The sequence below is a fragment of the Lathamus discolor genome, chromosome 13 (genome assembly GCF_037157495.1).
Source record: "Lathamus discolor isolate bLatDis1 chromosome 13, bLatDis1.hap1, whole genome shotgun sequence".
Lineage (NCBI taxonomy): Eukaryota > Metazoa > Chordata > Aves > Psittaciformes > Psittacidae > Lathamus > Lathamus discolor.
Window position 1 is genome coordinate 6,091,069 of NC_088896.1, and position 20,779 is coordinate 6,111,847.

General features: G+C 49.2%; 1 protein-coding gene across 5 annotated transcripts; it reads left to right on the top strand.

The window, feature by feature from the left end:
* Positions 1-4: 4 nt before the first annotated feature.
* On the top strand, positions 5-20,726 carry GGA3 (golgi associated, gamma adaptin ear containing, ARF binding protein 3). 5 transcript variants are annotated; one of them, XM_065693414.1, is made up of 17 exons: positions 5-107; positions 6,146-6,230; positions 6,959-7,034; positions 7,519-7,617; positions 8,341-8,464; positions 9,262-9,365; positions 9,897-9,977; positions 11,040-11,177; positions 12,137-12,218; positions 12,684-12,800; positions 13,756-14,004; positions 14,634-14,701; positions 15,088-15,410; positions 15,919-16,184; positions 16,368-16,537; positions 17,241-17,351; positions 18,441-20,726. In XM_065693414.1, the coding sequence occupies exons 1-17, from the start codon at positions 68-70 to the stop codon at positions 18,549-18,551; spliced, it is 2,244 nt and encodes a 747-aa protein (XP_065549486.1). In that variant the 5' UTR covers positions 5-67; the 3' UTR covers positions 18,552-20,726. The 5 variants fall into 5 exon arrangements, with proteins under 5 accessions (XP_065549486.1, XP_065549487.1, XP_065549490.1 ...); XM_065693415.1 differs by having other exon boundaries at positions 55-107; positions 5,294-6,230; XM_065693417.1 differs by having other exon boundaries at positions 67-107; positions 6,171-6,230.
* Positions 20,727-20,779: the final 53 nt, after the last annotated feature.

Here is a 20,779-nt window from a genome sequence, read left to right on the forward strand (position 1 = left end):
GACCACGCCCCCTCCCCACCGGCGGGTCTCGCGCGGCCGGGGCGGGGCCTGGGGCCGGGCCGGCAACATGGCGGAGGCGGAAGGGGAGAGCCTGGAGTCGTGGCTCAGTGAGTACCCGCGGAGCCCCCGCCTCAGCGCCGCTCCCTCAGCCCCGGGGTCCCCGCTCCCCTCAGCCCCGGCTCCCCCTCAGCCCCGGCTCCCCCACCCGGGCCCTTCCCATCGCCGCCCCACCGCGCCCCCCTCAGCCCCGGGCCCTTTCCCATCGCCTCAGCGAGCCGGAGGCCGTGCAGGGGAGGCCGAGGGGGGTCGGAGCACCCAGGGGCCGGTCCCCCGGAGCAGAGACCTCCGCCAGCGCGGGGGGAAGCGGCTGAGGCCTCGCCTCCCGCCGGGGGTCGCGGCCATCGATCGCCCGCTCGGGTGTCCTGCGCCCGCGGTGCCACAGAGGCGCGGGGCTGTGGTGGTTGTAGCGGTGTTGCTGTGGTTTGGGTCCGTTACTCGATGTGCTGCCTGGGAGGTGTGAGCGACGGGCAGGTTTGGAGCTCAGCTCGCTCTGCTGGGGGGTATTTTGACCGTGAGGGTTCATACGCGTGTTCTCCCCTCTCCTGGGTTTTGGTTAGGGAAGCGCACAGGATTAGTGCTGTTGGGAGGTTGAGGGCGGTAGGGATTTACCTAGTAAATTGTACTCCTGTGTTACACAACCATGATCGTCAAGCAGATGGATTTTTGCTTGGTGCCTAGCTGCAGTTTCAGGGCAGGAGTTCTGGGTGTCTCCTCCATATACATTGGCATATTTAAAGCCCCTTTGTCAAGGTAAGGTATATTTCATCACATCAGGCACAGGTTAAACCCCAAAACATAGCCTGTTCATCACCAGCCTTTGCTGAGTATCTCCTCATTGAGTGTCTGGGAGGCGGGTGGCTTTGGGGTTATTGGCTATACAGAACCTGGTGCTGCAGGATCCCAACACGGTGCAGGCAGATCCGGAGGTGATTCTTGAATGAATCAGTCATAACAGTGGTTGTTTTCCCTATATTGCATGCACAGGGGCTGCTGCTGCTGCCCCTGGGAGGCTGTCCTGGGCATCAGCAGCTCGTTGTATGGAATGTCTTCTTATTATAATAGCTGTTTGGTTGCAGCAGTGAGTGGAGTTCTGAAGTAGCTGGGCAATAGGCAAACAGCAGATGGTCATTAAATATCATAGAGTGTAAAGCCTCTTACCCTTTCAGAGTTATCTTCCTATAAACAAGGTTAATTCTTGTTCTTTCTTGGTATTTTTATATAAAACTCCAGCACATACCCAGTATCCTCATCTGTTACAGGAGTTACTGGTGAAATGACATTTTCAGCCCTTATTTCTCATTTTAGATCAATGCCTTCTGGCCCCTCACCATTTTTGCTCCTCCTCTGAACACCCACAGTTTGTCAATATCTCTTATTGTAGCCAGTGAGACACATGAAGAAACACCCACATCCCATCCTTTTAATCTTCCTCTCAGGAGCACTGACTCACCGAGTTCAGTTTGTGTGTGAAAATATCCCTAGTAGGAATGCTATTTTAGGTTGTGTAGCCTGGAAAGCTTCCTGCCTGTTTGTTTTGTGAGCTTGTTTTTCAATTGTGGATGTTAAGAGATAACTTCTCCCTCTTTGGCCGAGCAGTAGGATGTTCTGCACAGGAGAACACATGCTGATGGGTAGCGTTACAAAAGCCTTACTCACTGTAAGTAGTGCAGTGAGCCTGCCTGCAGAGGTGTACACCTTTTTCAAGGCTTGAGGGTTGCACTCTCATTTCAGAGGATGCTTTTATGCCAGGTCACTGCCACAGTGATTTGTGCTGGTGTGATTCTGTTGCTCCTCCCATCATAGAGGAGCACAGAGCATTTAGTGTATGTGAATTACTGGAGTCGTGCAGCCTGGTGCAGAGGCTGTGCAGCTTCCACCAGGCCTCCTGAGGGCTTTATTCTTGTAACCATCACAAAGCGAGGCTGTCCCCACTGCTAACCTTGAGGGTGAGCACCTGCTGTGCCCTTCCTAATGGGAAGGGCTGGGATTGCTCTGGAATTCCAATTTCCCAGACACAGAAGGTGGAAAATTTCCTCCTGCCAATGATTTTTCCTCCGTACCTTCCACACTGCCCTGTCTGTCATCAGGTGGAGTCATAGACCCATGAAGTAACATCATCCTCGTGTCTTAATGCTGCAGCAAGATCTGCACTTCAGCCAGTGATGATCTAGCATCTTCATGTTTCCTGCCTCATCTCGGGCAGCTGGGATGAAAGAAGGTGATTCTTGCTGTTCTCTCCTTGCCAGCAGGCTCTTCTGCTGCACTGAGCTGAAATAGAGGAGGTTAGGAAATAATGGCAGTTGCACAAACACAGCTGGATCCTTTGACTTTAGCACTGCCTTTACTGCATCCAAAAAGAAGCTGTGTCTCACTCATGTCAGGCTTAGGCAGTGCCTCTCTGTATGGTAGATGCAGATGGGTAAAGTATTGTGACTGTCCTCAGTTCTTTTTCCCTTGTATTGTCATGGGTCAGCATTCTCCTCCTGGGGATACAAACAAAATCGGGCTGTTAAGCTTGAAATGGTTGGGCTGGGGATTGAGTACATGGACAGTGGGATTGAGTGTGCCCTCAGCAAGTTTGCCGATGACACCAAGCTGTGTGGTCCGGTTGATACGCTGGAGGGAAGGGATGCCATCCAGAGGGACCTTGACACGCTTGTGAGGTAGGCTGATGCCAGCCTTATGAAGTTCAACCATGACAAGTGCAAGGTCCTGCACCTGGGTCGGAGCAATCCCAGGCACAGCTACAGGTTGGGCAAAGAAGAGATTCAGAGCAGCCCTGCAGAGAAGGACTTGGGGGTGCTGGTCGATGAGAAAATGAACATGGGCCGGCTGCAGTGTGCGCTCGCAGCCCAGAAAGCCAACCGTATCCTGGGCTGCATCAGAAAGAGCGTGACCAGCAGGTCGAAGGAGGTGATCCTGCCCCTCTGCTCTGCTCTTGTGAGACCTCACCTGGAGTATTGTGTGCAGTTCTGGTGTCCTCAACATAAAAAGGACATGGAACTGCTGGAACAAGTCCAGAGGAGGCTACGAGGATGATCGGGGACTGGAGCACCTCACGTATGAAGACAGGCTGAGGAAGTTGGGGCTGTTCAGCCTGGAGAAGAGAAGGCTGCGTGGAGACCTCATAGCAGCCTTCCAGTATCTGAAGGGGGCCTATAGGGATGCTGGGGAGGGTCTCTTCGTCAGGGATTGTAGTGACAGGACAAGGGGTAACAGGTTAAAACTGAAACAGGGGAAGTTTAGATTGGATCTAAGGAGGAAATTCTTTCCTGTTAGGGTGGTGAGGCACTGGAATGGGTTGCCCAGGGAGGTTGTGAGTGCTGCATCCCTGGCAGTGTTCAAGGCCAGGTTGGACAGAGCCTTGGGTGGGATGGTTTAGTGTGAGGTGTCCCTGCCCATGGCCGGGGGGTTGGAACTGGATGATTTTGAGGTCCTTTCCAACCCAAACCATTCTATGATTCTATGTACCAGGCCTGACCTGGGGAAACACTTTTTTGGGATGTTTTTTGTCTCGTTTCAGAAGTAAACCTGGGAAATATATGAGCATTCATTACCAGTCAGTTAATGGTCTGTGCTTCTCTGCCTTCCAACAGTTGATTCTCTGTACAGAAAAGAAGCACCTTTGTTTCATATCTAATGATGCGTCTGAACATTGCCTCATTGTGTTCCAGGGTCTGTCAGAGCAGCTGAGGCCTGGATGGCCCTGGTGCTTAGGTCAGGTATGAAGCAACTTTATGTGTCCAAGGATTTGATATTCCAGAGTACAAAACTCTCCTTCCTGGAGTGAATCCTTTCATGTAAATGTTGAAGCGTATTTATAAGGCACTGCAGAGGAGCTCCCTGCCCACATCTTAAGTGTTCTGCATAAAAATAGAGGACTTTTAAGTTATGCCTTGATAGACATGGTTCAGCTTCATGTAGGGATGTCCGTCCTGCAAAGGGAAATTTAGTTCACTTGGGATGCTGTGTTCGTGTGGCTGCACTCAGATGGTAGTAAGGATCCGTACACACCATTGTGTTGTGTCATGCAAACACATCAATCTCCAGAGCCAGGGCAGGACTCCTGATCAAGCTTATTAACTTTTATGATCTAGGGATTCACACTGAGATTTTATGAGTATTAGAAATAGGGAGTTGCTTCATGTGGAACATAGCTTCCCTTCAGTAACCTCCTTCTAAGACTTTGCTATCTCTATGTGAGAGCTTCTGGTGCAAGAACTTAGATAAGTCTAAACTCAGTTTGAGAGTGTGAACTAATCCAGTGTCATTCCAATCTTTGGGGATGTTTGGACCAGCTTTAAAATTAATGCTTGGAACATGGCAGCATTGGTTACATTTTCCTGTTTGTACTGCAGCTTTTTCCTACTTTCAGGATGTGCAACCAACAAAGAGTTCATGTGCTTGAGCATCCTTATTTATTTGTGCTCTTCCTGTAGTTATTAAATCCATTCCATTAACTCCAGCCAAGAACTGTGCTTTTTCATCTTCAGAGCAGCAGAGGTGCTTTGGAGCACTGAGCTGTGCGTGATGCCATTTGACGTGCATGAAAAATCTTCACATTGTTCTGAGCCTGTGGTTTCCTGATGCTTCCAGGGTGCTGAGTACTTGTGAGTGGTAACCAGGTTGAAGTGTCCCATATGTTTTGAACAGTTGCTTGGCTCTGCAGCAGCTGTGCTTTGAATTGAGCCTCTCTTGAATCTCTTGAGTTCAAAAATTAGCTTTGTATGACAGGATGGGATCCTCCAGCTTGTCCTCTCTGCCTGCCTTCTGCTTCTTCAGGGTCCCATGTAAGTCAACAGCAGGCATAGGGATTCACCTCTGTGGAGTGTTTTCCAGATTAAAACCATGGAATAAGTTACAGAATGGCTTTACAATTATTCTTTGAGGAGGAAGAAAATACAAGCAAACCTGGTAGGATTGCCACAGTAGGACTGAGGTGCGCTGTGAAAGTGGGTTGTTATGTTTGGCAGCTGGTTTTACCTACCTGTGGACAGGTAAAAGGATGTGTTTTAATGATGATAAACAACGACACTTTGTAATGTAGCATGTGTGGCGTTCGTTATGCTTCCCTCTATGATGAAGGTAGAGGGATGTGTTCCCTGTCCTTCATCTGCTTTGTACTGTCTAGCTAAGCAATACTTTCTTTTCTACATCTCATTGTATTGAAATTTTTATGAAGGCTCCTTAAATGCCAGCACTGAGATGTATAGCATTGTTTCTTCCCTTACAGGAAAGAAAAATCATCGTGTCTGCTCATCTTAACTGGAAAATTAGGTTAAAGCAGGAATTTTGTCTCCTGTAAATCCAGTGCTCCATCAGGGTGAAGTAGAATACATGGATAAGATGCATTCATAACAAAAAAGCTGCTGATAGCATCACTATTCTGCAATCAGCACAGTAAGTGAGGTCCTGGTACCCAGGGGAGGATCCTTCAGGAGCCTGAAATAGCCCAGTCAGTAAAGCATTGATCTCTCAGTCTGAGCATGCAGGGTTTGAATTGCTGATCAGGCCTACGCTGGAGTGTTCATTACTTGCAAGATCAACTCAATGTATAATAATGTCTTTCACTTCATAATTCCCAGAAGGAATGCTAAGGCATCTAACAAATCAACTGGCACTCTTGAAACAATACTTAATGCTAAATGCCTGTATTAAACATCTGATGTTCCAGCTCTTCCACTAAACTTACAGGGAATACATTAATAATTTCCTATGTAGAGAGTGTGAGGGTTTAGCTTTTAAGAAGTTTAAAGTTAGAGCCAAACAGAAAGAGCATTCAAGCAGAGGGAAGCTCTGTGAGCTCATGTGTTTTATCTTGTGCTCTCATTTAGAGTATGGCAATAACATGTTTATAAGTACCTGAGATTTGGCACCTGGCTTTTTGGGAAGCAGTGATTCCTGCTGGATATTTGGATGTTTCAGCTTGAACACACCCTTTTCTCTGAACAGACAGACTCTGTGTGAACTTCTTCCTCCTTTATAGTTGGCAAAAGATGTCAAATGTTTTTGTCTAGGAAGTGCATGACCTTTTCTACTGTTTCTTTTGCTTGGTTGGTAATATATTCTCTTTCCCTTGCCAAAGATAAAGCCACTAACCCATCTAACAGGCAAGAAGACTGGGAATACATCATCGGATTCTGTGACCAGATCAACAAAGAACTTGAAGGGTGGGTGTCCCAAAGTGCTCTAGGCTTCATAAATTAATATTCACAGCTTTAAGTATATCGCTTGATCATTGGACTTTCATGTTGTCTTTTATATATGCTGATATCACAAGGAGGATGTGGCTATGAAAGAAACAAGGTGCTATGAAGTGTGGTTTCTCTTCTGGGATGCATGGCTTATACACAGGCTGAGCACTAAGAGAATGGGAATTCTGAATCTGCCCCTAGTTCTGCAGCTGCAGATTCTCATCTGGCCGACGTTCCTCTGGTTGCCAGGCTGTGAAGTGGCGTTATAACTCTTATTAGTGCCTGATGGGCCTCACACCCTTAAAAACATTACTAGACTTAACTGAGGAAACCTCCTGGGCTACAGCATTCCTGGGAGTTAAGGGAGAAGAGTTTTCTTTTGGAAAAATGAAACTAATGCACAAGAAATGAAGGGATTTCCTGGGCTGGGAACTGGACTGGGAGTTGTTTGGCCCCTCCCAAGGAGGAATCTGGAATTGCTGGCTCAGACTAACGAGCCCTCGCTTCCTTTCCTATGTGCAAACACCCAGCCTTACAAAGATGCCTCCTGTTAGCCTTTGTACACTGGGGGAAAGATGAAAAGTACTAATGCCCTTTAGTTATGTGAAAGACAGCTCATTTAAACAGCAAAATTTGTGAAAGTCTGAAACATCCTTCACTGCGTTTACCAGCTCTGTTTGTAATGGGGATCTGCTTTGTTTCAGGCCACAGATAGCTGTGAGACTCCTGGCTCATAAAATCCAGTCGCCACAGGAATGGGAGGCAGTCCAAGCCTTGACAGTAGGTAGTCCTTACCCCTCCTCTTCAATCCACTTATGTATCAGTTCATGTCATCTGCACAGGGTATCAGGGGTGCATAGTGTGTCAGTGGGGTCAGTTCTGGGGCTGAAAGCCCTGATTCCCTTCTGCTGGGAGTGGGAGCACAGGGACCTCACTGAAGTGTCCACATTGCTCAATGGAGCAGTCAGAAACAACTCTGGTTTAGTTTTAGCTGCTTCTGTTTGTTATCTTTGGGCAAGATTTGTATTCATTGTTAGGAGATCTAATGATGAGATGACTTAAACATGTATATACATAGCTGAGGGTGGGAGACCTGCCTGCCTTGATGTGTCACCTCTAAAGATCTGAGGTTCGTGTATTGCAGAGCAGGAATACGTGTCTCGCTGACATGGGTCTTTGAGTTCCTCTATAAGCACAACACAGCTACACAGTTACTGCAGGGCTTTGTGTTCAGTTCAGCCCTGTTTTTCTTCCTTGAATGCAGGTGCTAGAAGCTTGTATGAAGAACTGTGGGAGAAGATTTCATAATGAAGTAGGAAAGTTTCGCTTCTTAAACGAGTTGATAAAAGTCGTGTCTCCAAAGGTTAGTCCCTGAGCTGTATGGCTGCATTTGCTTCTTATTTAGCCTTTTGCAGGCAGCATCCAAAATGTTCACAGTGCTCTGGCTGGCTCATTGCAGTTATTAGCCTACACTCAAGAGCATTTAGCTAAGGTTTTTTGGTTGGTTTATGTTCTGCTTACTGCTCTTCTCAGTAAGTTGTGCTTATTTACCATCAATCTCTGTTTTTAAAAACCAAACCAAACTCCAGCATCAGTGGAAGAGAGGCATGATACAAAGGTTAAAACAAGACACTTGGCAACACACCAGAGAGTTCTAGTCCTCACTCTGCTGCTGACTTGCTGGGTGAAGAGGGCCTGGCTAAGTCCCTCAACATTCACGTGGTGATAAATAGACAGGGGCACCACATGGCATGATGGATGCAGCCAAGTATTCCCAGATTCTTTGGGGACAAGGAAAGGGGTGGATATCTGTATTGCTGTAATTTTTAAACAGCAAAACCCTGAAAGCCACAGAACAGCTGCTTTGTCCTTTGCTAAAGGTAATCACAAAGCTTCTCTTCACTGTTACTTCAAATATATTAGAGGAGCAATTCTTCCTCTTAATAAGATGTATCTTAGATAACCGTGGCACTTGGGTTGCACACCTTTTACTGTACATCACTCAACTTCCATTCTGTGGGTTTGGGCTTTATTTGTAAAAAAAGAAAGAAACATGGAGAATTTACATCTTTTTTTACACATTTAGTACCTGGGAGACCGAGTCTCAGAGAAGGTGAAGACCAAAGTCATTGAGTTGCTGTACAGCTGGACAGTGGCACTGCCAGAAGAATCCAAAATCAAGGATGCCTACTACATGCTGAAGCGACAAGGTAGGAAGTTGGCTGCTAATTCATACATCCCCTCCAGCCTGGTTTTAAGGAGGAGTGTCACATATGATATGGTCTAGGGTGAGGTGTCCCTGCCCATGGCAGGGTTGTTGGAACTGGATGATCTTAATGTCCTTTCCAACCCAAACCATTCTGTGATTCTATATAGTTCTTTTAACTAGGTCACTTTACAATTGTACCTTTAGTTCAGCTGATAACACATTTCCTGTGTAGGCACAGTGAAAAAAGCTCAGCTGAGAAGATGCGGCTTCAACACAAGGAAAATTGGTTCCAGGAAAGCTCTTAAGGCTGAGCATGAATCTAAAGATGTGACAATGGAGCAAACAGGGACTTAGCTCCTCCCCCAGTCATGGTTAGGAGTCTGCTCATCACCCCATTTTGCACTGCTGCTCTCCTGCTCAGCTTGTACAAACAGATGTCGTGCCCTTGAGTCTGTACAAAGCTGGGTTGTCTGGGACTGGGCTTAGTGCTTCAGTAGCTAAAGAAAAAGGAGGGAAGACAAATAGTGGAGAGCTATTGATTATACTGAGCTATTAGAGGAGCAATATGGACACGGCAACACATTTGTGGGGGTTTGGTCTTTCTTTCTGAAAGAAAACTGTGTTTTTCCAGCTAGCATGCTCAGTGATATTGATCCTGTATTGCTCATTGGGGCAGTGTGCTGGGATCAGTGGAGAGATTGACTGTGTATGGCTTTGATAGTGGCCTGTGAGTAACTGGGTGCACTGCCTGGGGTGACTGCATGTGCAAACCCACGTGGGTTCCCTTTCTCCTTTCAGGGATCGTTATGTTTGATCCTGTGATTCCTGCAGACCGAACCCTGATTCCTTCTCCACCGCCTCGTCCCAAAAACCCTGTGTTTGATGATGAGGAGAAATCCAAGGTACAGTGAAGCCTTAGTCCATAATCACTAATGAAAAGTGATTAGTCAGCGCACATTTAGAATAAGGAAAGATACTAAATTCAGCTTTTGGTTTTGGGGTGGTGGTGTGGACTTGCACAGAACTCATTGCTTTGTCCATCTGCCTGACCTGAAGTTCAAGTGAAAGCCTTGTCTGTGTCACCATTATGAGGTTATTCCTAGTTAAAGCACCATCCTGCTGTAGTACTAAAGGCAGAGAACATTCACCACTTAGGACCAGGAATGATATATGGGAGGAATAATGATCTTGTGTCTGAAGTCTCTGAGATTTCACAGCAAATGTCCTGTGTAGAAGCAAGAATACAGCAACTCACATAAAATAATAAAGCATAAATGACTCCTCCTGAAGTCACTGTAACTACAGCAGTGTAAGCTGTGTGACAGGGGGCCGTATCTCTTTTCCTCTGAATTGTTCTCTTAGATTCCTTTCTCTGCTTCCCTTTGTCAAAGGGTCTTTGTTTGTTTCCTAAATATCCTCTTCTCATCTTACAGCTTCTAGCCAAACTGCTGAAAAGCAAAAACCCAGATGATTTACAAGAGGCCAACAAACTTATCAAATCCATGGTAAAAGAGGTAAGAAATTCCTGTAGGATTGGTCCCAGTTAGCAATCTGCTCTCGAGGTTTCCAGCAATTTGATTTCAAACTGGTGGAGAGCTTTAGAATCGTGTGAATGGTAGAACCTGCCTTCCTCAGGCTCCAGGAGCATTGTGTTAGTACATCCCATAGTTAAGCTGTGGGGACTGGATGAGACTGACCACCAGTGACATCGAGCCTTTTATTCTTCCAAAAATCTCTGGCAGTGCTAACTTGCTTCTAGTCCCTGTGGTGCCAGAATAAAGGGCTCTGTGTGACATGAACACGTTGCGATTTTGACTCCAGCTCGCAAGTGGGAGTTGGTTTCTCTGGTGGAGGATGGGACAAGAAGGGGCAAGGGTTGAATACCCCTTGTTGCGAATTACACTCTCATCGCTCGAGATGGTATTTCATGGCAGGCTTTGGTGGAGCATTGCAGTACCACCCCTGGATACTGAGGATTGAGTCATTTGGAGTGTGTCTTCTCACCAGCAGGCTTCATGGAAACACCTTCCTGTTTGTAGAGCTCTGATGCATCCACCCCAGGCAGTCATTAGAAACTGGAGGCCAGGAAATGACTCACTGGGATTCCGGCAAAAAAAGACGATAGGTTCTAGACTGAAGAGGATGTGTAGGTTATTGAAGTGTTTCCATTCAAGCTCCTCTTGGCCCCAGGGCAGACTCTCCTGCATTTGTAGCTGGAATCTCAAATCCATAGGTGGACATTTTTGACCAGAGAGTTCTTGTTGCTTCTAGTAAATGTTTTGCTTCAAACTCATCTTTTCTGTAAAATGACATCAAGTGACCAAAAAAAATCAATCTTCTGGATTTCTTCAGAAAGGAGCTTTTCTATTTTTAGTGGTAGAATTATACATCAAAGTCTATTTAGTGAGACTGTTTGGAAAAGGTAATAAAATAAGCAAAGCTTCATGTGAATGGAGAGGTGGTTGGTTTGTTTCTAGTTTAAACAGACATTATTTGACACAGGTTATACCTGCCGTTGTAATACCATGGACCTCTACAGGGAAACTCACTTTATGTCTGTGTTTTACTCCCTGAAGGATGAGGCTCGGATTCAGAAGGTGACAAAGCGTATGCACACGCTGGAGGAAGTGAATAACAACGTGAAGCTGCTAAATGAGATGCTGGTTCATTACAGCAAAGAGGAATCATCAGAGGCCGATAGGGAGCTCATGAAGGTGGGTCTGAGCTGCTCCTGGAGTCAGCCCTTTCTTCTGACAGACTTGAGCTTTGCAAAGAATTACAAAGAGTGCAGTAAACCAGAGAGCAATGGTGAGAAACAAGAGCAGGAAACAGCAGGAAAGAACTGTTTTTAAAGCCTTTCACCAAAGGGCTCTGTGGGTAATAGTTTGGGTTTGCACATGCTTGAAGTACGGTGCAGCTGTGCTCTGAAGATGCAACATGGCAGAATCAAGAAGGTGCAGTTTGTAATTCCTGCTGCTGGTAGGCCACAGTGATTGCAGATCAGATCTGTCCCTTACAGCACTGTGGATGGATAAACTAAAAGCAGAAAATACATCCTCCCCTTCAAAGGAAGAATTTTAGCTCATGTTAGAAGGTTGGGAGACCATCAGAAAGGTAAAATGAAACCAGCTGCCAAAGATGGTTGGATAGGCCCAGGGCCTTGAAGAGTTGTGCTTTTAAAAGTTAAAATGACTCATTTTAACAGGCTTCTGAAACAGGGGTAAGAAGCTTAAGACACTGGTTTGTTCCTGTGAAACTATTTCATTCTTCCCACCTTTCTTCTGTGCAGTTGCAGACCCAGTAGTGGTTACAGCACAACTGAAGCATAATAGTTGAAGTACAATTCTGCTCTTCCTGTGGCTGTTAGGGACTAGCTGTAGTGCATGGAGTGAACATGTCTTTGGGACTAGAGCTGGCCGTAAGTGCTGATGTGAGGGAGGGCTGGGCGATGTTGTGTTGAAATGCAGGCTGTGTTTAGATTCCCAGCCTAAAGTAATGCTTCACAGCTCTGTTAATAGGGCAGGGACAGGGATCTTGGTTGTCCAGCCACACTGGCACAGGGAGATTGGTTCCTCTATTCTGGGCTTTCCAGTGTGCCTGGGGAGTCATTCTGTGCTGCCTGGTATTGCTGCTGATGGCTGATGAAACCCTTTGTCCTGTTCTCTGCTCCTAGGAGCTCTGTGAAAGGTGTGAAACCAAACGAAGGACATTATTCAAGCTGGCCAGTGAGACAGAGGATAATGACAGCAGTTTGGGTGAGCTGAGTGCCACTTCTCCTTTGCTAATTGCTTTTGTGACCTGTGACTGTGCAAGGGTTCAGCAGGGGAACGGTTGCTGGAAAGACACCTCCTCACTGGGATGCACTTTGCTTTGAACAAGCAGATAAAAGCCTCTTTATCATTTCAATTCAGGCAAGGACTTGACAGTAGAGTTGATGGTCAGGGGAGGCTGGGGGTGCTAATGGGGGAGAGCTGCTGCTTCGGAAGGGGAAGGGAGTTGCTGTGAGGGACAAAGCTTTGGACTCAATTTTATATTGTTACTGTAATGCGCATGGACCTAGGAAGGTCAGGGTATTGTGTGGAGAAGCAAGGCAAAGGTAGAGAGTAATGGAGCTCCTTGCCAGATAATCATGGGTTATTTTCTTGCTGGTTATTCAGTTGGTGCTCTCAGTGGGAGCAACACGACTGAGGTCCTGGAAGTTGTTTCTCTCTCACATGTAGGGGATATTCTGCAGGCCAGTGATAATCTATCGCGTGTGATCAATTCCTATAAGAAAGTCATAGAGGGGCAAGTACTCAATGGTGAAGTGGATCTCCCGGGGATGTCTGTAGTGGAAGGTGAGTTCCGGGGAAGCCAACGGTTCCAGTCTTGAATCCTGAATCCTAAGGCTTTTGGACAGGGTTTCCTATTGTGCTAAAGTAGAAAACTGCTGGTTCTTGTGGCCAACAGTTTGTTCAATCAGAGGGGGACAAGACAGCTCCTAAGCAGTGGATAAACAGTCCTGGATATGAGCAACAGTGCTGCAGCTTTGCATTTTCCATTGCTCATTCCATATTATTGAAACCTTTGATAGCAGCAGCAGCAAACCTGCATCTGAATAGTTCATGTGGCTGGAAGTTTCCATTCATTTTCCTCTCCACATTTGTCCTTAATGGTGACACGCAAGGTGAAAATGATTTTATCAAAGGGCAAGAGCCGGAGGGTGGGAGCCAGGCCACAGGTGCTGTTCCTGGCTTTGCCAGCAGTTCCATTTGTGAATTAAGGCCAGTTGCCCATTGACACTTCAGCTTCACCATTGAAAGCTCCGCACATGTGTGTGGCAGAGTTACCTTTGGGGAGTCAGTTAAACTGGATGGAGAGCAGCAGAGGAATGCACAATGCTGCCTGGCAGCATCTCATGGAGACAAGACTCTCCTCAGTAGAAAGATCCAAGAGAGTATGAGTTTTCTTCAGCTCTTGGTAGCCCTGTTTGTTGTAATTCTGTAGGATCTGCCAAAGCCTCATCTGAGCTCATAAGGCTTTGAAACTAGTACAAATTATACTACAAGAAGCACTGAGGTTGGAGCAGGTGCTGATTTTCATATAGAAGTTTCCAAGTGTCTTGATTGATTTAAGTAGCTTCTGGACAGCAAATGGTGAGGTAGAAAGCACATGGGCTTTCTGTGTTACAAAGAGATAAAATGAGGATCTGTGTGATCTAAACCATCTCTCTGATCATTTCTTCTGTACATTGGCTTTGCTCTGAGCCTTTTGCCTTCTCTCCTAGTAGTGCTCTTCTCCTGTCCGCTGCAGGGAGTAACTCCACCAGTAACCTCAACACCCTCATTGACCTGGCTGGACTGGACGTCAGCAGCACCCCACCACCTCCACTGCCACCCAGCACCCTGACACCAGCCCCCCCAGCCGAAATCCCCATCCTCCCACCTCCTCCCCAGGCATCTGCACCCCTGAGGAGCAGCTCCTCTGGCCAAGTGGAAGCTGCACCCGCTCAGCAGAGCAGCAGCTCCCTGTCCTTGCTGGATGAGGAGCTGCTGTGCTTAGGTAAGACACTGAGGGGCCCACAAAAGGGCTACTCAGTCTGTGCCTGACAAAGACTGCTTTCTTCCATCTGCATGAGGGAGGGCTGGCTGCGTGTGGCGTGCCAAAAAGGAGCATGAGATGCCTTTGGTTTCTAAAGAAGTCCAGGGGACATTCCCTTGCATCATCCCTGATATAAGACCTGGTCGTTGAGTCAGGACTAAAAACTCTGATCTTCCCAGACTCGGCTGCATGTGAAGCAACTCGAGTGTAATTGCAGTTGGTCCCTGTAGGTGCTTGGACATGCAGTTTGGTACAGGTTTCACCCCTGTACCAAAGAGTGCTGAAGAACAAGGTGCCTTAGAGGGGTTGTGTGTAGGAGCGGGCAGAACACCTGCCTGTGGAGCCCAGATAGGAACAGCAGAAGACACTGCAAACCAGGAAGGGTTAGAAGAGCACAGGGGGTGGCTGTCAGCTACTGGTGCTGTCAGTCTGTTCCTCATCATAGACTTCCAGCCCATTTCAGCCTTTCTCAGGTTCTTGGGCTCTGGCAGAGCTGAATCGAGTGGTTTGATGGTACTGAAACAGTTGCCAAGGGATGACACCTCACTCGTGTCCTCCTCCTCCAGTCACCTACTTGATTTTCCTTTCAGGCCTGAATGACCCTGCCCCTGCAGCAGCAAAAGAGACCTCAGAAAACAACCAGTGGAGCATGTTTGAGGTACGAAGGAGGGTCTGGGGCAAAGGGGAGGGATTGTCACTGTGGGAGATCTCAGAACTCACTGTGTCACCTTGAGAAGCATCAGAAGGAGCACACAGGGCAACTCTTCCTGAGGGGAAGTCTGGCTTAGCCCTAAAATCAGGGATAGCTGTGTGTTAAACAGAGTAGATGTCCCTGAACCTGGCTTTCTCAGTTCCCCATCTGTCCCCCATGATGTTAGCACTTCCTTTGCTTAAATTACAGATCAGATGTAGCCCTGACATAGGCCACAGACTTTGCTGCTTGCCACCCAGCACCTGTGTTTGCGGTAAATCTATCTCCCTCTGTAACACCTCCACGACGGGGGGTAGCAGCGAGTTAGAGCATCTCCTTGTCCTCTCTTTCAGAATGACCAGCTGGACCTGGATTTCTTTAACCCGAAGATGGTGACTGTTGCTTGCAACCCCGCAGGGAACCCTCTTCTCCATCACACATCCCAGACCGCGTGTGGAACGTCAGTGACGCTGCCCTCTGCTTTCACAGCCTCTCAGACTGCTCCCAGCATCCCAGCACCAAACTCGGCACCGTTTGTGTTCCCTGCTGGACCAGCCGCCCCTGTGGGGCCTCCTAAGACTATTCCAGCTGCTCCTGGGTACTTCAGCTCGCCTGTGGGGAGCAATATGTCACATAAGATGGATGCATTGGGACAACTCCTTGAAGAAGCCAAAGGGTAACCAAAAGTCCTGGACTTTGCTTTGTCTCTGCACTGCGAAAGCCAAGGTTGCTGCAGGTTCAGAGGCAGACGCTGAACTCTCTGTTTGGGTAGAAATGTGTGATTGGGATTTGTCTCCTCAGAGGGTTTCAGTTTACAGACTGATAGGAGGGTCCCACCTCTGGGAGGGAAGGGCAGGCACCACTAGGGAGAGCACAGCAGCCGTGCTCTGGCCTGAAACAAATGTGTGCTGTGAGGTACAGAGGCTTTGCCCCTCTTGGCCTTGCCAGCCTTTGCTATGGTGGGACTCTGCTTCCTTCTTGACTTACACAAGTGATGCTTGACCCTACCAGCGTGGCTTCCCTTGTAGCTCTCCTCCTTACATGGGACTGGACTGAGTGACAGACTCCAGTCTGGCTCCAGGCCACTGCTGTGTCCTCGAGATCTGCTGTTACCTCTGGGTTTGTGGTGACGTTCCTGCTTCACTTCCAGCTCCATTTCCCATGTTTTCCGGTCTCTCTTGCAGGACTGCCGCCCAAGGCATGGTGACACCCTCAGTGTTCCCTGGGGCTGCTTTGCCAACCACCGTCACCTCTGCCCCGTTGATAGCGCCTGCAGGGCTGCCAGCCACTGCCCCTGCGGCCCCTCCAGTTCCCTTCCCAAGCAGCTGCCCTGCTGGCTCAGGAAGCCCTCTCTTCCAGCCCGCATCATTCCAGCAGCAAGGCAGTCCCGTGAAAGCACCTGAGATTTCCTTGGCCAGTGTCCACGTTCCCTTGGAATCCATCAAACCCAGTGAGTATTTTGGGATTTTCACCTTTCCGTGAATGTTCCTGAAAAGCAAAGTTTCTTCCCCAAGCTCATGAAGTAGCGAAAGGCTGAGGTGTCCCAGCTGAACAGTCAGAGTGCCTAACGCTGCTACAGGTCACGTTCTGCACCATAAACCTGCATTCCTGTCCCCTTCCCTCCCTGTGGCAGGCAGTGCCCTCCCAGTGACAGCCTACGACAAGAACGGCTTCCGGATCCTCTTGCACTTTGCCCGGGAATGCCCGCCGGGAAGGTCGGATGTGCTGGTGGTGGTGGTCTCCATGCTGAACACGGCACCGCTCCCTGTGAAGAACATCGTGCTCCAGGCTGCTGTGCCAAAGGTAGGGATGGGGTGAGACCCACAGCGATGGGAAACTGCTTTTGGGAAGGCCTGGATGTGAACTTGGGAATTGGGGCAGCCTGGTTGTGCCTTTCTGTAGGCTGTGCTCTGCCTGTGCCCAGAACGTAAAGGTGGTTGTCAGAGGCGGAAAACACTGAGTAGGGTAAGTCAAGCACTGCAGGCACTGTTCTGTTTCAGTTGCTATCTAGGACCAGTCCAGCTGTGTGTGTCCATGGAGGTGGCTCAGACAGACAGGTACATGGACAGAGCCACCCTTCAGGTCTTCAGGATCAGTTTTTAAGACAGCCTGAGTCTGCAGTGTGTTCCGTTCGGGTCTTACGCACCTGGATAATTCGGGATGGGCAGCTTTGTGTTTTGGAAACTGGCTCCATCTCAGCTGTGATCTGCTGCTGGCAGGAAGGTGCTCGCATTAAAACCTCTGGCAAAGAGCACGCAGCTGAAGGCGCTGTTGGTGTTCACCTGACCGATGCTTTTAGTCTGGGCTGCCTTCTCAGTACCTGTTCCAGTCATGCAGGAACGTGTTCCTGTCGTGTAGGGGTGGCTCTTGTTTCCTCATCCTCACATGTGGCTTGATTCTCTTCAGTCTGATGTGTGCTGTTGCCTCCCCCGCCGGTGCAAGCGTCTCTCCCTGCCCCCAGAGCAGGAGATAATCCCTGAGGTTCCTCTTTCTTTTTCACTTGCAGTCCATGAAAGTGAAGCTCCAGCCGCCCTCTGGCACGGAGCTGTCTCCGTTCAACCCCATCCAGCCGCCTGCTGCCATCACCCAAGTCATGCTCCTGGCAAACCCTGCGAAGGTGAGCGGGGCCCTGGCGTTTATCCTGCCGGGTTTGATGTAAGCTGCATTCTGGGGGGGGTTGGACTGAACATCTGGGCAGATGCAGCTGTTTGTAACCTGCCCTCCAGAGGTGGTTACTGCAATAACGCTGGTGTCTGAATTCAGGCCTGGAGGGAGGCTCCTCCCCAGCAGGCTGTGTCAGTGAGGAGAGCGACAAGAAGGACCTTTCTCTCAGCCAAAGGGCTACAGACATACAAGGCTCAGCTGTAAGGGGTGGCAGTTGGAGCTGTACAAGGACTTTGACTCTCTTGTGCACTGGAAGTGTCCGGCTTTGGTGGTGCTGGTGCTGTAGATGCACTTTTGCTGTGTTGAGGCTGTAGCCTGATGGACCTGAACCACCAGACAGATGTCAGATCCCATCTGTTCCCTTGTTCTGTGGGCATGTCCCCGTGACCAGTGAAACAACGTGGTCAGCACTTCCTTTTCTGCTGATGGTGCGGGGAGCACCTGAGCAGCTGCTTGTTCTTGCTGCGGCGACTCATTTAAGCAGCCCGCTCCCTGAAGCTCAGCGCTGCGTGCAGGGTTAGCGCAGATGTCCTCATCTACATGGTGCTACTTGAGAGCTAAAGCAAAAGGGTCCTTAAAGAACCAGCTGAGAGCTTTGAGGATAAATGTCAGAGGGGTTTGGTGGGAAGCTGAACAGCGCTGTGGGGTGCGGGGTGATCCCCTCACGGAAGGACTGGCTCCGTCTCCTGCTTGCTGTCTCACTCGGAGGTTTGCAGAGCAGGAATTACTTCATCTTCCTCCACATGATGAGGAATTTAATCTGGGAAGTGTTGAAGGATTCCAGCAGCATTCCTCAGGCTCAGTGGTGCTGGCCACGTGTGTGCAAACAGGGCATTCCTGCTGCTCCATGATAAGCAATAAAGCTTTTGTGGTATAAAAACTGTCAGGGAAGTAGGTGAAGAGCTGAACTTCATGGGCTTCAGCAAGGCCCTCTTCCCCCTGCTGTGTGCTGCAGCGAGTCTGATGCTCTCCGTAGAGCTGTAACCGCGTTTTTGTTCCGGAGCTGTTCTCACGTTGCTCTTGGGTTTTGTCTCACCTGCAGGAGAAAGTGAGGCTCAGATACAGACTGACCTTCACGCTGGGAGACCAGCCCAGCACGGAGGTGGGCGAAGTGGATCAGTTTCCCCCCGTAGAGCAATGGGGGAATCTATGACCTTGGGCCACTGCCAGAGACTGTGACAGGACCAGGAGAGGCTCCCGCAGGACTGGAATGGCTGTGGCGTGGCGAGGGACACGCGTGCTGTCCACTGGTGATGCTCAGCTTTGTTTACATGTCCTGACCACTCTGCTTGTAGCTTTAGTCCAGGATGTTTTGCCCCACGTTGGAGGGGTCCTGCAACACTGATGCCAAGCATGGACTGAGGTGGCAGCCGGTACCAGGCAGTGCTGGGTGCTTTCATCTTGACCTCGGGGCGAGTCTGGTTCTATCTTCCACTCCGTTAAACTTGAAGCTATTGTATGTTGAGGGCAGAGCTGTCAGCAGAGCGGGATTTAGTTGGCTCCTTCCTGTGCTGCTGTCCAGAGATACCGCAGGCTGGTGGGGCGATGATGCCGTGAGCTTCCTCAGTGCAGAGCCCTTACACACGCTCTCCCTTGGACCCTCACCTCCTCAGTGCCACATGGACCCGCTGCGCATGTGGAGCAATAACGCTGGATCCGCGAGGGAATGCTGATTTTTTACACTGGAATGGCACTTAAATCCCTTCCTCCCCCTCTGCTGCTTCGCTCCCTGCAGCCAACATAAGCAGCCCCTCGCTCTGTGCTGTGTGCTGCTGCTCTGTCTTTAGTTGGTCTGTATTTGACTTGCTGCCTCCCTTCTGTATCCTCTCGGGGCAGCTGGGGTTTGGATGCAGGTGGTTACACTGGTTATTTTTCTACCTTCATCGCATTCCCTAATGTGGGAAAAGAGGAACTGTTGTAGTGAGGAGGTAAACAGGGCTGGGATGGAGGGCTCAGCGTTGGTGGAGGACGGCACCCGGCGTGCAGGAATGTCTCTACAATCACTAATCAGGTGCAGCGACTGAATCCAGGGATCAGGAGATGCCTCTCGTGTCCCCTCGTGCGGGCAGTATTATTATTGTAGTTGAATACTGTGTTTTATAGAGCTGAGTACAATGACATACAAGATGTAAATAATAGAGCTATAGGATATCTAAATAGGAACAAGCAGTCAGTGAATGGAAGGATGCTCCTCTGGGCTGGGACGGTGCATGTGTGGGGTTTGATGCCCCGTTAATGTATTAAGTAAGTGGCCAAGTGCAATTGTCTCTGCAAGTGGAAGCAGTTTTGCTGGATGTTGGAGCTGTGTGCTAACGGGGGCAGAATCATAGAGCCACAGAATGGTTTGGGTTGGAAGGGACCTTAAAGCTCATCCAGTTCCAACCCCTGCCATGGGCAGGGACACCTTCCACTAGAGCAGGTAGAAAAGCCAACCCCATCCACTACAGAAGCAAGATTTAAGTCACAAGGATGTGATTCCAGCAGTCCCCTCCTCTTCTGTGTCCTGTGTCCAGTCTCCAGCAGTGCCTCAGTGAGCTTTGAGACTGGTTTAGAGTAATGGGGTTTTAACGTGCACAGGTAGGGCAGGTCCTTGCACTCCGCTCAGTGCTGCCAGGCACTTGCCAGGGCAGGGTGGGAGCTGTCAGCTGAAGCATGGGAGGAGACCTCTGCCTGAGGCAGGAGAACTGGAGAAGGTGCTGCTGTAAACCCCATGGCTGCACACGCAGCTGCGTTTCCTTTACTGTGCTGTAAAGCAAAATCACTGGAGGGGCAAAACTCGGTGGATTTGAAGGTCTGAGGGCCCTGATCAGGGGAGGCACCAGTTGGAGAAACCCCTGAAGGATGGATCAAAGCTCAGCCAAGGAACTTGCTGTAAATGCCTGGGCTGAAGCTCGGGTTGTTGGATGCCTAAAGAGCAGTTTTAAGGCGATGGACTAGGCTAGGGGACAAGGAGAGAATTCTTTGTGCCTCAGCCAGCACTTTAGACACAGCAGGCACAGGGTGGTGCTTAGGAGGTGGCAGCGTGGCCTGCGGCAGGTGCAGCGTGAGTCTCGCTGTGCCCCCGGGGAGGTCAGAGGAGCACAAGTGCTCTCTGCAGCCTGGCTTTGTTCTGTGTCAGCGCTGCCCGCGCTGTGCAGCCGGACAGAGAGAGGCTTCCCGAGTCCTGCTGTGTGGAAATGCGTTGTTACAAGCTTTGGAAAAGAAACCTCTGAATGTTCCTTGGCTGGAGGGTGAGCACGTTCCTGCTCACCCCCGCAGCTGTAACTGTACATACATCTCCAATGCATTCGATCTGCTGCATGTGAAATAAACTGATTTCCCTACTTTGCTCTGTGGGTCGCCCTTACTAGTGAGTGATGCTGCGGTCGGTGCTGCTTTTGG

Bases quoted from the DNA above. Each gene is read 5' to 3' on its own strand.
- GGA3 (XM_065693415.1), top strand. From the start codon at position 6,064: ATGTTTTTGTCTAGGAAGTGCATGACCTTTTCTACTGTTTCTTTTGCT. The intron at 7,618-8,340 runs GTTAGTCCCTGA...TTACACATTTAG, and splicing joins TAAAAGTCGTGTCTCCAAAG to TACCTGGGAGACCGAGTCTC. The intron at 12,801-13,755 runs GTGAGTTCCGGG...TGTCCGCTGCAG, and splicing joins GGGGATGTCTGTAGTGGAAG to GGAGTAACTCCACCAGTAAC.